This window comes from Rhinopithecus roxellana, chromosome 14 (assembly GCF_007565055.1).
Source record: "Rhinopithecus roxellana isolate Shanxi Qingling chromosome 14, ASM756505v1, whole genome shotgun sequence".
NCBI classification, from domain to species: Eukaryota; Metazoa; Chordata; class Mammalia; order Primates; family Cercopithecidae; genus Rhinopithecus; species Rhinopithecus roxellana.
Window position 1 is genome coordinate 102964850 of NC_044562.1, and position 17545 is coordinate 102982394.

The following is a 17545-nucleotide window of genomic DNA, read 5'->3' on the forward strand; positions in this document are numbered from 1 at the left end:
GCCACACTGACACATACTTTAGGCCTTTAAAAGCAGCAGAAACTTGAGAAGAAACTCTGCCATTCTCCCTCAGGTGCAACACTGATTTTAATTTACTATCATGGCCAAATCAAGTAGTTTAGAGTCCCCTAAGCCACTACAATAGTTCTTAACTCCACAAGTTAAATAATCAATATAGTGCTCCTGCCAACTATCAAGTACGTCTATAGGTACTATTTAGGGAACAGGGAAATGATCAATTGGAGGATCGGCTTCCCTAGGAAACAGATTCTGAGATATGTGTTCAGGGAGTTTGTTGAGGAAAACTGTCAGCAATAACAACACTGGAGGATTACGGGAATTTGTTTGGTACAGGGAAAGCTTGAAATTATGGTGCAATTGCAGTAGAGGTCTCAATTGATTTCAAATGGAACTCTGATGCTGGGACAACCCTTCAGAGTTGTCTCATATTGAGGCAAGGGGGCTAGGCTTTTGTAAGCCTTCATTGACTACAGGGTCATGTACTCATTGAATTGTACTCATTCAGTAAACCACAAGGAAGGCAGCTCCCATAGGCAAGAGGCAGCTCCTTTCAGCTGAAGGTGTAATTCCTGGGGAGGAAGTAAGTATAAGCCATCAAGCAGGCAACACCTCTGGCAACTGAGGAAATAAATACCTCAGTCCTTAAAGGGGAATATTGGTGGTTCACTGTAATATCCACTACTAAGGTTTCCAGATTTAGCAAATAAAAAATAATAAATAAAAATATTGCATGGGATGTTACCTGTACTAAAAAGTTGTTTATTTTTTACCTTAAATTCAAATGTATCTGGGTATCTTACGTTTTATCTGACATGTGTTAAAGGGCAAGTAGAAAAAAGAATTTTAAGGGTATTAATGTATTTCCCATTTTGTAATCTTATACTTAGATAGTACTCATCTCACATTGACATGGGAGGCCAAAAACAGAAATAGCTTAACCTCAACAATTTTTGCTCTACTCAGAATCCTGAAGTTGTCTGATTACAGGGATTCAATACCCTTCACTGTTTTTATTGCAGGAAATAGAAGTAGGCTTAGAAAGAACACTCTGGCAGTATTAAGGAGGCTGTATAATGGGAAAGACTCAGTCCAAAGTACATAGGAGAGAGAGGGCAGTAGAGCAGTGGCAGTGGGAATGGAAGGGAGAGGAGATGAGTAGAGACACCATTGAGATAGACTGAAAGAATGTACCGACTGACTGCATGATTTACAAAAATAGGAGGTTAATAGAAGAATCTAACAAGATTGTTTTCTTTCTATTTTAATAGGAGGAAAAGACATAAAAGTGCACAAGATATACATAAAATAAAGAAACAGACTTAGAGAGAGAAAATTATACATTTGATATATCATTTAGCAGAATGTATAATATACATATGAAGAAATTAACTAATATACCAATCTGTTGTTATTGAACAGGGGATCATTTCCCGTTAAATGTATTGCACCTGAAACTTTACAGATATTTTTAAACATCTGGCATTTCTACAATCTGTACTCAGGATGTTATATTACACCAGTAATTTTATTAAATAAATATATACACATAACTCCTGAGAAACACTCATTTTCAAATGTAAAATTTTAAGAGTTTACATATTTTAAAAATGTGTTTATGATAGCAATTCCCAAATCCATTTTATTTAAAATATTTATTGTGTATTAACTGCCTTAACAAAGAAGCTCTTTGAAAGTGGAGTTTTGTTCTTTTCCTTTAAATTGCACAAAAGGAGGATACTACAGCTTGAATGTGTCCCCAAGAGGCATGTGTTGGAAATTTAATCCCCAGTGCAACAATTTGTGAGGTGGGGCCTAATGGGAAGTGTTTAGGTCATGAGAGCTCCACTCTCAGGAATGGATGGATTAATGTGGATTATCAAAAGGCTTGAGACTGTAAACTCAATCTCTCTCCCCGCTCTCATCCTTCCACCTTCCACCATGGGATGATACAGCACAAAGGTCCTAACCAGATATGGACCTCCCAATCTTGGACTTCTCAATCTCTGGAACTGTTAGATATAAATTTATTTTCTTTATAAATTATCCAGTCTGTGGCACTCTGTTATAGTAACACCAAACAGAGGATGAATTACCATAACACCAAACAGAAGATGAATTACCATCACCATTATCTCAATGATGCTACCTTTCTCCTTGGTGCTCTCCCACTTACTTATGTGATGTTCTGCTGCCAGCTGATTCTTGCTGAACCACAATACCCATCACTTCACTCTTGCACTATTTCCTGACTCTGGCTAATCGATCCAGAACAACTAATAGATCTATTAAATTTTTGTGTGCATCACAAGAGAATCCTCCATAGCATCTTCAAATGCTAGACTGTTTATTTAGTACAGGCTGTGTGTAAAACAAATATTAGAACGTCAATATGAATCAGATTTTTTCCTGTTTTCCTTCAAAATTCTAAAATTCAATGTTACTTTGCATTCTATAGTTAATTTTAATCACCAATGACTTAATCACAGTTATTCACTTCTTGGATTCAATCACCCATTATTGAAATCAGTAAATAGAACAAAATCTGGCTAATCCAATTGTGCTCCACCAATCAGAAGTCTCTTTTAGTAAGCATTGCACACTGTTGTCTATATTTCTTAACTATACCAAGCAAAGCATATGTAATATATGTAGGTATAACAATTAAAATGATCTTAGTAAACCCTATTTTTTTATTAAGTATTTTCCAACAAAAAGGACTATTTACCATCTTTAAACTCAGGATGATTTTTTCTTGGAATTGAGCATGTTTCTAGGCTACCACCTTGCGGTGTTAGGTTTTCTTGGTGTGTGTTTAGTAAAGATAGGGATAGCTTGTCATAGCATGACATAAATAGGAAGGTAAATATGTTGTTTAAAAAAATATAATGGCATTTCAAACCCAAAGATAATTTTTTAAATATTATCCATTACCACTCTAGATTTTTGAAGGTTTTGCTCCCTTAAATTTATGTAATGAATGTGGATAACATAGCAAATCAATAGGCCTACCCAGTAAGCATAACCTTCTTAGATCTGAGTATTATTGTGCAACAAGAAAAATGTCAGGCAAAGAGTCGATATAGTTGTTGAGAGTTGTTTCTAAAGGTTATAGTAATTCTCCTGTTATGTCAGTGTTGTGACTAAAGATAAGATTCAAGAAGAATTAATTTAATTGTACTATACATGGTTACATTACGAGGCTTAAAATGAAAAAACCCTTACCTCTCAACTCAGTGGTTTATTGGGAGCTCTCTCTGATGACTTGTACTTAAGATCACCTTGCTTTTACTTTTCAATCAAAAGATGACAAATACTATACCTTGTATCTCATTAGCAACAATTTCTCATTAGTGACAATTAGCTAATCCTGTATGTACATTAAATGTTGGTATAACAATAATTGACAATATTTACGCAACTCTTTTGCCAGGTACTATTCTAAGTAATTTTCTATTAATTCTCATAGAAAAACTAGGAAATGTATTCCATTATAATCCCTGCTTTAACAGTTAAGGACACTGAGGTGCAGAAAAGGTAACTAACTGGCTGAAGGTCCTATGATAAATAAGGGGCAGCACTGGCATTTGAATCCACTGCAGTCTGGTTTCAGAACTTTTACAGTTAACCACTGGGCCATACTACCTCCCTGTTGAATTAGTCATCCTTCTTCCTATTAAAGAGAACACACAAAAATTTGGTGCCTATATCTTTCCTATACATATGTGTGTATATATATATATATACACACACACACACACATACACACACACATACATACACACACACACACACACACACACACATATATATATGAGTAAAATGAGAATTCCAATTGTTCTTACCTCTCTTCCAGTGACAGCCTACTCTGACAACACAGGCTGAGTTAGATGCCCCTCCTGTCCTACATTCACCTCTCATACAGCACTTGATATGCTGATCTGTCATCATGTCTCAATTGATTGTAATTACATGAAGCAGGGATTATTGAAAGATTGACACAAAGTGCAGTACTTAGAATATAGTAGGGGTTCAATAAATGTCTGTTGGATGAACTGATGCTTCTCATTGTTTTCAGGTCTGCCTACTGACATTCCAGACTATACCAAAACAATCAGATGTACCTCTCCCCAATAAGCTACCATTACTCTGATATCAACTTTTGCAATTCTTCACAATGTGACAAACTACATTTATCTTTGAAATACTTTTGGAAAGCATACCCAAGCTATCCCAAGAAAAAAGGTCTTACCTTCTAAATCTTCTTTCTCAAAGTGTGTTTTGAGAATAGAACGAGTTCCACCTCGATCCACAACTGCTTCTTCATCATTTCTCTGTTAAATGAGGATAAGGAAGATTAAATGATAACACACATATTATCTTAATTTCAAAAAACAAACCTTGATATAATCTGATCTTTCAAAGTTTAATTCAGTCACTTAAATCTAGTTGTTCATGAGTAGTCTATTTGATTATTAAGTGTTGGCTCAAAAAGAAGACTAAAATAAATTTGACCACATATTTGAAGAAATATCATCTGGTTTTTTATAACATTGGAGGCAGTCAAACATTCCAGTTGGCGCCATTTGTTAGTGAGATGAAAAACAAACAAACAAAAAATAGTTATCCCACCTATTTAGTAACATGCATTTTTATCCTTGATAAAGAATTCTTGTTAACAAGATGACATTTTGAACTATGCAAGGAAAATATGAAAATCAATAGTATTAACACCATTAATGCTATGGCAGGGTAAAATAATTCCACTGTCATTAAAAATGGGGTTGGGGGATCTAATCTCTTGAAAGCAATTAGTAGCAATTATTAGGTAAAAGGCAATTCTAATTACTTTGCTTCAATATAATGCATTTTATTCTAACTAAACAGTAAATTATGATCATGTGCACTAAACCTTCTAGTGTCTCCCTATATTTTCGCCAATTTAGAATGAGTGGATAGAAGCTATGTCTTCTGAGTACTAAACATATGCTCAAAATAATACAGTCACTAATTTGGTACTCAAAAAATAATGGAAGGGGGGCTGAGTATAATCCATTTTGACAATGCAGGAATAGACAAAATACAAAATTCTGAAAGAAATAAAATGTAAACTATTATATTTCCAACTTTTATCTGGTTGTGCACACCTCTATAAAAATTACCTTAAAAGTGAACACTGAACACTAAAGGAGAAATAAAAAGATAGACTAAAGGTGAGTGAAGCTTCCAAGATCTATTCCTGTCTATTCTGGTATACGACTAGTAGATAAAAGGTTTTTGTTTCTTCTTTGAAAGCCAGAGTATGCTGAAAAGAAAATAAAAAAAAATAAATTTAAAATGTAAAAACTTTTTTTTCTTCTATCCATCAATACATTAGAGCATCAGACATTGGGGACCTGCCTTTCTTCCATTAAGGAAGAAATCTTTGACAGAGTGCCATAATATGTAGCAGTGAATACAAGAGTCATGGGAATCCAGAAAAGAAATAAATTACTGTTAATTTAAGAGTATGGACAGAACAGAGAGGGGGAGGAAAAAAATTTTCAATGTCTCAATGTTGGAGAATTCTTATAAATAGGTCACATGAAGAATTAGAGTAAGGAGAAGAGAAATGAAAGAAGAATCAATAATGTCAAACAACATACAGACATTTTTTTAAATGATGCAAAATTATTTTCCAAAGTTGTTGAACTTAGACTACATGATCATTGGTAACCTTGTGAGGGGAACATATAAGGAAAATGGAAAAGTCAAAATCTAATCAAGCAAAACTAATGAGGTGATCTATCATGAATAAATGGGGCAAGAGGATATAGTTCTTGCCTTGCAAAGCACTGCTGATTCTCATTAGCTTACTCCCCACTGCGTGTCTTTGCTTTTAGACTTTTGACTAGACTTAAGTTCCAGTGGGCCTTGAAAGGTGAGGTACAAAATGTGACCCACAAGGAGTTGAGCTACATTCCAAATAACTGCAAGATGTTTCCAATCTATACAGACAGAAATACAGGAAACATATGTGGGAATGGATATCAAGGGTGTTGAGGTAATAATGGAAGGAATATAACATTGGCTCAGGCTGACTTTATTGATATGGATCCACTAAGCAGAGATTCTATATTTAATGTCATCACTCAAGGGGTTAGAAAGGACTCCAACAGTTTGGTTAGTTGGCTAAAACATGAACCAAAAAATGGGCTATACTAAATGAAGTTGAAATTCCAGAACTGCTTTGTTACACTGTAGAGGAAAGTATATAAAGGCTTAGGAAGACTGAAATGTTAGAGTAGATTTATAATTCAAGGCCTGCTTGCCCATACCAGGAGGGTCCAGAAGACACATCTTTCACCAGGACTATGGGAAACGAATTTGTGATGGGAACCCTAGCATCCTTGAAGAGCTCTATGGTCTTTTTCCTCTGTGGGTCAGGAATTACAAGGAAACTGCTGTCATCAAACTGGAATCCTAAAACAGAGGTGGATAATTAGATCCGAGGCAGGACAGGAGCCAAAAGACAGCACATAATCACTAAAGATGGGTGTGGTTACCATATAAACGGTAGTAAAAACAGTAATCAGAATAGTCTGATTCAGAGACCTATGGTATTTGTTAGTTGATCAAGGTGTCACTAGAAGTGAAATAGATGGGAAGTCTACTAAATTCTTATATGATCTGTAGAAGCACAAAAGGTCAGGTTCTAGGTCAGTAAACAAGTCTAACTTGAATCATAAGAAGAGTCATGGTCTCTCAATCAATGTCCATACTTGAGTCAATTTACAGACCCAGAACCTCTTGAATGAAGGAGAGGCCAGATCCACTAGAGAAAGGACCTTGCTACACTGCCAACAATTTGTAGTCTTTCTCACAGCCTTCCCCAAAGAGACCTACCATCTTTTACCAGGATGACTGTGCACTGGGGAAACGGAAATAATCGGACTTTGAGGGAAATAACTGGACACTGTCTCTGAACTGACACTATTCCAAACAGACTGAAAATGTCACTTGGGCGCACCAGCCAGAGTAGGGACTTATGGATGTCAGGTAGTCAGTGAAGTTCTGGCTGAACTCTGTCTCACTGTGGATCCAGTGGGTTTCTGAACACATCTTGTAGTTGTTTCCTCAGTTCAAGAATGAATAATTGAAAGAAAAATAGATTATAATTGGGGAGTCTTCAAAATCAGAGTATTTGTTTTCTTTTCAAGTCAGTTAGACCTTTGCATATCTGAAGGCTAAAGGAAAGGTGTCAATATAGAGGAGAACTAAGACGCTAGGAAAGAAGTAAATAAAAATTACCCCTAGCCCAGGTGCTAAGAAAGAATATGACTCTGATCTAAGGAGTAAGCTATTAACATTAAAGATAGGGACTCTTTTTTTCTCAGGTTTGGGGGGAAGAAGATTGGAAGGGTTGTTATATATTCAGAGATATTCTGAATGAAGAAAATGGTAGGTGAGGAACCTTCTACTAGGTGGCCTTGTTTTGGGGGGCAAACTGAGAGGTGATATCATCTTCCAACAGTAACAGAGCAAGCAAATGAAGAAACTGAGACATTGAGAAGAATATAAATTCCAAATCCTTTTTGAGAATGATATTTTAGTTGACGTTATCAGGGCCTTTTTATGGGTACTCAGAACAGATAACTATTCCCATCAGTTTTAATTTCAGATGACCAAGGCAAAGAATTCTAAGAGCAAAATACCACAATATTTTCTGCTTCCTTTGGATAACACATTAAAAACAATTAAAACCCCCGTAAGAGCAGAGTATAGCAAGTTCCACCATTCTTAGACATTAACAATCTGTTTCCACTTAGCTTTCCTGATTGGTTTACTACTGTCTTAGAAAGGAGTTCAGGGAGTTAGATACTGAACTGGTAAATGAGGTGTGAGGTATATGGTTAAGTGTTTTCCTAACTACTTATGAGGATGGCATAAATAGCAGTGTTAAAACACAAGACGTTATAGTCAGGTGTCTGAAGTAGGGATAAGTACAACTAACACACATTATGTTTTATACCAAATAAAGTTTAAAAATGCTCATGTCTGTGAAAAAGCCTGAATACACACACACACACACACACACACACACACACAAATAAAATATATATATATAGATATGCTTCTTAATTCTTCAACATAATCTTGATAAATATTTTTGCCTCCATGTTTTACAAATCAGTACTTTCAGGTAAAGGATTATAGGTACATTTCAATCAGGGAGGTCAGCTCTCCTGTGCATCACACATAGCAAAATACATAGTGGAAAGATATGTTTTTTAGCCTGTGGTCTTGTATCTTTCTGACAACATATGCTGAGACAGATCAGGGCTAAGTGCTTGCAATCAGAGTTAAGGAAATGTATGAATGGAAAAAAATTGTTTTAATGAAAAGAAAACAGGATTCACAGCCATTGCTTTGCTCTTGGGCAGTTTTTTAAAAAGACTTGGTTTGAGCCATAAAAACAATAGAAAAAAACTAAAAATGGGGTTTATATAATTTTCCCGAATCAGACAAATACAAGTTGAAGCCTAGTAAGACTCTGTTATTGATATATTTACAAAGCACATTTATTTTTTTTTTTGCAAGACATAGTCAAACATATGTCACATTAGAATGAATCTCTGCCCTCTGAGGTGTTGTTAGGCAGAATGCCAAAAGCTAAGTCATCTATCCATGTTCAAAGGTCAAAACAAGCACTATTTTACTGTATCTTACGATGGCAGTCTCTTAAAAACAACTGCAAAATGGAAACCTTTGTGTAAAAGGCCAGAAGATGTTTTCCCCTAACCAGTGAAACATTTAATTTTTATTTCAAGAACCTGAATCAATTTTTAACTTATATGAATGATTTTTCTCTTTATTTATATAAGGCACCTATGCTATCCTCAACCAAAAGACAATTCCATTAAATAGTTGGAAAGATACTGAGAGTGAACATTTACAGCAGAAGTAGAAGTAGAATCTAAATACAAAATAGTTGATTATTTAATTCCTGTACAAGTTACAAGGAAAAATGACTTAATTGTAACATTTATTTGAAAGAAAAATACGAGAAGCTAGAATATGAATGTAATTCAACGTACGTGTCTCATTTTGAAGCTTCATATGCAGTACCCCCTTTAAATACTTGCTGGATGCTTCACAGAAAAATCAAATGTATACTCTTTTAGGCAAAAAAAATCCCAAGATACAAATTAACACTAATATATGTACTAAAAATCCTCTACTTTTGTTACAGTTTGAAAGATCATTTCAATATTGTTCAAAACTTTTTAATAGAGCACTTCCCTTCCTCCTTGTTACCAAGAGCAAGTAAACATGGGACATGATGAAGGGAATGCAGAGGGACATACAGCACTGGGTGTCAGCCTTTTGGTTACCCCAAACACATAGTAAGATAAGTTTTTATTTCATTTTGTACTGAGTTACTATCTAGATTTATTGAACATCAAACACATTAATGCATCCTAATTTCCACATGTATTTGCTCATTTAGGAGCAAATTTTAGCACTGTGTAAGGAAGAAAACACATAAACATATTGCATTTTGCATTGTCCCTTAGTATAATCTACCCTTGCTATACCATCAGGTAAACTTTTTTTATTTTTTGAGTCTTGCTCTGTCACTCAGGCTGGAGTGCAGTGGCATGATCTCAGCTCACTGCAACCTCTGCCTCCTGGGCTCCTGGGTTCAACCAATTCTCCTGCCTCAGCCTCCCAAGTAACTGGGCTTAGAGGCATGTGCCACCACGCCTGGCTAATTTTTCCATTTTTAGTAGAAATGGGGTTTCGCCACATTGGCCAGCCTGGTCTTGAACTCCTGACCTCAGGTGATCCGCCTACCTCAGCCTCCAAATGCTAAGATTACAGACGTGAGCCACCACGCCCAGCCCCACTGGGTAAACATTTATAAGATAATCAACTCCAGTAAGTGGTATAGGACAGTGTTTTAAAATTTTTTTGGACATGACCCATAGTGAGAAATACATTTTATATCTCAACATAGTCACATATTTATATATGTGTAAACAAAACAAAAATTTCACAAACCAATACTTACTATTAACAATGCACCCTGATATTTTCTACTCTGTGGTATTCTACTTCATTTAAAAATATTCATCACTATCCATTAAATTTTTTTCAAGACTTATTAATAGATTTTTACCTGCAAGTTGAAAAGCACTGGTAAAGACTATTGCCCTGGAACAGAGTAACAGTAACTAATCTGACAGAAATCACACCTTAAGTCCATTTACACAGGCTTCTAATCAAATGAACAAACTATAATACATTACTTTTCAAGTTAATATTTTCCCATTTTAGAAATGTCAGTTGTGCTAATTTAGGAAGAGAAGAATTTTTTGTTGTTACATTTTACTAAGCAAATATTAGAGAGCAATAGCAAAAAAAAAGGTTGCTAGCTCAACTTTCACATCTGAACCAGTGCATTCCCTAATGGAAGAGCAGCTAATATGGGCCACTGCATTTCACTGTTACAATGTTCACATAAAAATATCAATTATTTCTTCTGGAATTGTTTGTGAATATCATTAATCTCTTTATGAATATGTTACAAATACATTATTCTGATTTATTATAACTCTTGTCCATGGTCTGAACAAAATATGTTTTTTCTAGTTTTACAAAATAAAACTAATAATAATGCCAGGAGCTGTAAAATTCAAATATTTTATATCCATTATGTGAGCCTTTTAGTAATTGTCTTTGCATTCTAGAATGAATAGAGGACAAAGCAGTTTATTTTCAATTCTGAATTCTTTCTTCAACTACTTCTAACTCTGGCCTTCTACTCTGTTCCTTTCGTCTCCCTATAAATCTCCATTTTCATTGATTTTTTATTTAGCCTTCCACTATTACCACTTGATAATCTAAGCAATTATATTTATAAGTTAATATATTCTCCTTTCTTTAAAAAAAAGATGGCATGCTAGAAACACTTTCTTGTGCCTTGCTTTTCTTTTCTTTTTTTTTCTTTTCTTTTTTTTTTTTTTTTTGAGACGGAGTCTCGCTCTGTCGCCCAGGCTGGAGTGCAGTGGCCGGATCTCAGCTCACTGCAAGCTCCGCCTCCCGGGTTCACGCCATTCTCCTGCCTCGGCCTCCCGAGTAGCTGGGACTACAGGTGCCCGCCACCTCGCCCGGCTAGTTTTTTGTATTTTTTTTTTTTTTTTAGTAGAGACGGGGTTTCACCGTGTTAGCCAGGATGGTCTCGATCTCCTGACCTCGTGATCCGCCCGTCTCGGCCTCCCAAAGTGGGATTACAGGCTTGAGCCACCGCGCCCGGCCATGCCTTGCTTTTCTTACTTAACAATATATCCTGGAAATTATTTTACAGTATGTAGAGATCCTTTTTATTCATTTTATAGCTGTATAATACTCCATGGTATGGATGCACCATAATTCAGTCAACCAGTCTCCTGTTGACAAGGATTTGAATAGCCACCAGTCTTTTGCTATTACAATTATTGGCAATAGATAACCTTGTACATATATCACTTTATATTTTTGCCAGTTTATTTTTTGAGATAGATTCCTAGAAGTGGATTGCCATGTCACAAGATTAGATGAATCTGCCATTCTGCCAGATGGTCCAAATTCCCCTTCATAAGGTTGTATCTCCCTGCTTTATTTATCATATCAATTTTTAAAAAGCAACCACCATTTCTGCCTTTTTATTCGCTATTAGGACAGTATGATGTACTATATATTCTCCATTAACCCTTATACGTCTGCTTAGCACTCTTTTCCCCATGCTCTTTCTTTATAAACTACATCACCAGATTCCTTGCCTTCCACCTTCTGGTTAAGTTCAGCCAAGGGGAGACCATGTCAGAGGGTTGGACCATGGGAGAAGAGAGGCATAGCCCCTGTTAGGCCATAGTATGGAAATGGCCGCATTCCTCTATCATAGACCAAAGCTCTTGCCCTATGACTCCTTTACAGCTATAGCTCTTGCCAATTTTTATTAACTGCTCCCACACCTCATTCCTTTAGGCCTAGGGGTAGTACTAGATTCCTGTTGTTGCAGATCTCCAAGATTTCATGAACCCTAGTTTATTTCCCTTTATCCTGCCTACACCTTTCTATGTATTTTTTATTTCTTATTTGCCCACACTGTTATAAATAGTCCTTTCATTAAACTTTCTTTATCACCCCTTTGGAGTGACCATCTGTTTCTTGCTGTGACTCTGACCTATACATATGTGTCATGTTTATTTTAATGACTAAAACTCCATGGCTTCAAATTGTGTGGAAATGGACATGTAATTAAGATGGCAATCTACGTACATGACTTTGAGTAAGAAACATCTTTCAAAAAAATACTGCTGAATGAAGGGTAGAGTACAAAATGGCAGGGAAATAAAAAAGAGAGTATAAGAATAAACTTCTGGATGTGTGAAAGGAAGTGAAAAAGAATAACTAATAAAATATAAGTATGGAACACTTTCAAAGACGTTTTCTCATAACTCAAGGAATGCATGGTCTCTCTCAATCTATGGGTGAGTATCTTCATTAATATAAATAAAACATTTTCTAATATTAATTTAAGGAGCAGTAAAAATATATGGACACATATATTTTATAAACATGACCTAAGAGCTAGTTTTTTAAGTGTTTTTTATTTTCAAAGGTTTCAAACTTTGCAAGTCTCATTAATGTTAAAATACTTCATAGAAAACAAAGGTTGATTTTACTCATTTCACTATGTTAAAACATGAATTTTCCAAACTTGTAACATCTCACGTACCATATTACTTTCACACTCAGATTTAATAATGTTTTGCTACTGTTTCATTAAATAACAGATGCAAGAATTTAACTTCTTAGTTTTCTTTTCATCTTATTACTTTTATGTTAAATTACAAAAATAAGAAAATTGAAAATTAACATTTAGATTCAATGCTAAAATTCAACATATGCATCCATTATTTACTCTAAAGTCATTCCATTTTGCTCATTACCATGTAAGTTAAAGTGCAATACAAATATAAATGACTCAACTGCTTAAGTTCTAATTGTATCATACTGCTTTAAATAGGTCAATATATATACAAATATCAGCTCAGAGATTGCTGTGTTAAAAGAATTTAAATACTAACTGAACTGAAATCTAAGCATAAGTCATGCCTAACTTTTAATTTTACCTCATATATTATAGTGCCATAAAATTTATTGGAATATTATTTGAAATTAGGTTTTTAAACTCATATTTATTCTATGACAGAGACTATACCATCTCATGATAATACAAGTTAAATCTGTTTCATCTACTGTATTAAGTAAATCATATAAAATATATTTCTTCTAAGGTGGTCCAATAAATCACTCTGTCTTATGTATTTTTATTAAAGAAGCATTTAAGTTCCTTTCTAAATTGAGGTGTTGGAATACCAACCAACCAAATTAGGTTTCATTTATTTATGCAAAGCGAATGTGTTGTTTCATCTTTATACCTACAAGAAAAAATAGAACTGAGAATAAGAATTGGAGGGTGAAATCCTCTAATGTAAGAATAGTGTTTCATTTACTTGGAAAACTCCACCAATCCAAAATGGAAAGACCAGTGGAGGGACCACACAGTTAGGTCAGGGAGGCTCTGGTCTGTTGAAATGAAATAGCCCAGGGTCAGGTTCAGGGTTCAAAGTTTCAGAGGTGAAAGTCCTCCAATGCTGGAGCTCCTTCCGGTTCAGGATTAAGTTCATCACAACATATAGTGTTATACTTCTGACTGTTGCTATGACCTAAGGAATACTGTCTCTCCTAGTGGGCCTAACATCTACTAATTAAAGGATAAAAGGTATCTGAGAAGTTAAGAAAAGTTTTAATTAGTCAAAAGTATTTTAAAGGGTAGCGAAACCTGCATTTTTGCCTACCTGGTTTGCTCGTTTTTAATTCTAGATTTGATTCCTGACTTGTTCTTGAGGGTCCTTCTGGAGCCTCCATTCTGCCTATGAATCCAATTTTGTACCCAGAACCTGATATTAACTGCTGCTAGATTTTCTTATTGGAACACGGACAGGATATTCCTGGCCATGCTGTGTTTACTCTCTTCATGTTAACTTGCTCATAAATGCCTTGCAGGCCTTCATTTATTTGTCCTGCTCTGTCCTTCCCTAAGCATCTGCCACATACTCCTTGAGACTGATGCCCAAGTCCTCATTCTTTCTAGCATATCCTGTCTCTCTGCTGCCGATTCTCTCATTCTGGAAGGCATCAGAAAGCCAGTGCTGTATAGAGACTAAGAGTTTGTATGTGCAGCCACATAACATCTAGATGTAAGTCTTGTTTTAATAAATTTCTAGCTATGCAACTTGGTGTATTTTATGTAATCTCTCTGTCTTGAGTGACTTATTAACACATGTAAAATGTATGAATTTGCCTGGCATGTAGTAGGTTTTCAATAAATTTTTTTTTTTTATTTGTATATTGCAGGATTTCCTTCTTTTATTTGGCTCAGGAATGTGACTCTGTGTGTGTGCATGTGGTGTGCGTGTGGTGTGTGTGTATAGATATATACATATGTATATTTTATATATATACCACATTCTTTTTATCCACTTATCCATTGATATATTCTTATGTACTATTGGGGCCACAGAAGCCAATAGGACATGGTTCCATCCTCAGAGAGATTACAGACTTGATGTAAGTGCAATAATACAATGGTATTATGAAGGAAATACAACAAGCAACACTCAATCATAAAGATTGTTAGTTTTTTCGGATGTCAGTAAAGGCTCCATTGAAAAAGACATTTGAGCTGATTTTTAAAAGATAAATGAATCTTTGCTGGGCTGACAAAGGGAAAAAGTGATAGTTTAGTCATAAGTATCAAAACAAGAGCTGAGTTATTTGAAAAAGGGTGAAAGACATGAGCAGGACCCAGAGCAAGTCTGATTTGCTGCTAAACTTCCAAGCTAGTGATTTGGTTCTCCTTAAAATCTCAATGCCTGGATAGAAAACTTCTCTCAAACCCTGGGACAGGATTGAAAATATTGATGTAAAAAAGTAGAACTTTGAGAAATTATATGTACATATGTATTTGTATATAATTCTTAAAATTGCAAATTCCATGGATGGGCAAAACAGTTAACTGAAAAGATGATATAAGAATAAGGGAACCAGGAAAAAGATAAAAAGAAATTACACAGAACATATCATAAAATTACAAAAATATAAAAAATTTGAGAGAAATAACTAAAGAGATGGAGACTAATATGAGAAAGTCCAACATATACCTAATTGAAATTGTATAAGGTAAGAATGGAGAGTGAAGGAGTACTATTTTAAAATAATAGGTAAGAACTTTCCAGAATTGATAGAGGACATGAATCCTCAGATTCAGGAATCACAACAAGAAAACTGAAAGAAAATTCATGCCCACACATGAATTATTTGAAACAGCAGAATGAGACATTTTTAAAGCATCCAGGAAAAAAGCCACCTACAAAGAAACGACAAAATAACAAAACAGAAGAAATAAGACAATAAAATAATATTTGTACTTTTTGTTACTCTAGAAAAAAATTTTGTTACTCTAGAAGTATATGCCTAGCTAAGCTATCATTCAAGAAAGACATTTAATCTGCACAGCAAAGGAAACAATCAGCAAAAAGAAAAGGCACCCTATAGAATGGGAAAAAATATCTGCAAACCATGTATCTGGTAAGGGGTAAGGGGTTAGTATCCAAAAAATATAAGAAACTAATACAACTTAATAGCAAAAAAAATTTTTTTTAAACTTAATTTTAAAATGAGCATAGGACCTGAGTAGACATTTTTCCAAAGACGTAAAAATGATCAACAGATAAACATTATGCTAAGCAAAATAAGCCAGACACAGAAAAGCAAATACTATATGATCATACCTACATGTAGAATCTTAAATAATAGTCAAAATCATATAAGTAGAAGGTAGAAGGTTGGTTGCCAGGGGCTGAGGAGCATGGGGAAATGGGGAGATATTGGTCAAAAGGTACAAACTTTCAGTTATAAGATGAATAAGTTTTGGGGACTTAATGTACAGCATGGTGACTACAGTTAATAATATTGTATTGTTTACTTGAAATTTGCTAAGACAGTAGATCTTAAGTGTTCGCACCACACACAACACACACACGTAACTATATATGCTGATGGATGTGTTGATTAACTTGATCGTGGTAATCATTATACAATGTATATCAAATCATCACTGTACACTTTGAATATATACAGTTTTTATTTGTCAATTATACTTCAATAAAGTTGAGGAAAGACACTTAATAACTGAGAAAATTTCCCACCAAGACACCCTTGTTAAAGCAATTTCTAAGTATATGCTTCAAGAAGAAATAAAGTGATCCCAGAAGGGATATCTAAGGTGGGAGATGAAATGCTGAGCCAATAAATTGATGTACCTAAATAAAATAAAATGAGTTTAAAATCAAGTTTATTATTGCTAGATCCTTTCTATTTGTAAAAATACTTGAAATTTTAAATTAAGTTGTTTTCTAGATGAAAGTAAGAGTCATATTTTGGTTTGTATTCAAGTACCTATCTTTGCTTCAACCTAAGATTATATCGTTTGTAATGCTCTCAAATATCAGTATCCTTGTACATCCCAGACAAAGTTTATATGTTATGGACTTGTAGGAGACATAAGTGTCAATTGCAAGAAGGGGATGATGATAGATGTATATATTTTAAAATGCAATTAGCAAGTTCTACCTTCTCCATCATTAATAAAACGTTGCTGTTTGTAAGTTTGTAATAATCTACAATATCAGAATACTACACAGTGTTCAGCCTTCTTATCATTAATTAGGACAGTTCTGAGTTGGCCCACATATACAAAAGTCAATGATGTGAATTATTTATACTGAAATAAGCCAAAAGTGTCTGTTATTTTAATGATTTACAGGTAAATAAGATTTGAACAGTCAATAATTTAAAATGAAGCTGGAAAGAAGTTTCCTGATACAAGTAAAACCAACAAATCAAAGCAGAGTGGAAATAATAAAATAATATTTGAAAGGCTTATTGATTCAATAAATTGAGAAACTTCAAGTTTTTTCATATAAGGAGGGAGATAAATAAAACATGAGGAGACAAACTTCAATGATAAGTAAAACAAGTAGTGGAAAAAATACTGTATTTCAGGTTATGAGTATAAGTTATGAAAACTGTAGTGTTTAATTCATTTTAAAAGCAAAGTAACAGCTCTAATCAGGATTGTTCTTTAAACCCAATGATTATTTATTAGTGATATGTTTTATCATATAACTTAAAAAGTAGTAGAATTATTAGTATACATGTAATTTACTAAAACAATGACACTACATTTCATTGCAATTTTAAGCAAAACAACTTTCTTGATACAAATACTAAAAACATCTCAAAATTCAAAAGATATAGAAGAGGAAATAAAAATACTAAACATGGAAAAAATAAAATCAGATTTGAAATGGGACGTGAGGGAATAGAAAAAGGATGAGTAAAAATACACATAGGATTCTTGATTAATAACTTC

The 17545-nt window shown here is 34.4% G+C and overlaps 1 protein-coding gene across 15 annotated transcripts in view; it reads right to left on the bottom strand.

Annotated features, from left to right (window-relative positions):
• SLC4A10 (solute carrier family 4 member 10) overlaps positions 1–17545 on the bottom strand; it is a 391444-nt gene that overhangs the window by 232004 nt on the left and 141895 nt on the right. For all 15 annotated transcript variants that reach the window (XM_030916975.1, XM_030916973.1, XM_030916978.1 and 12 more), the window contains one exon: positions 4271–4352. In XM_030916975.1, coding sequence (XP_030772835.1) covers positions 4271–4352 — 82 coding nt within the window. The remainder of the gene's footprint in view (positions 1–4270; positions 4353–17545) is intronic.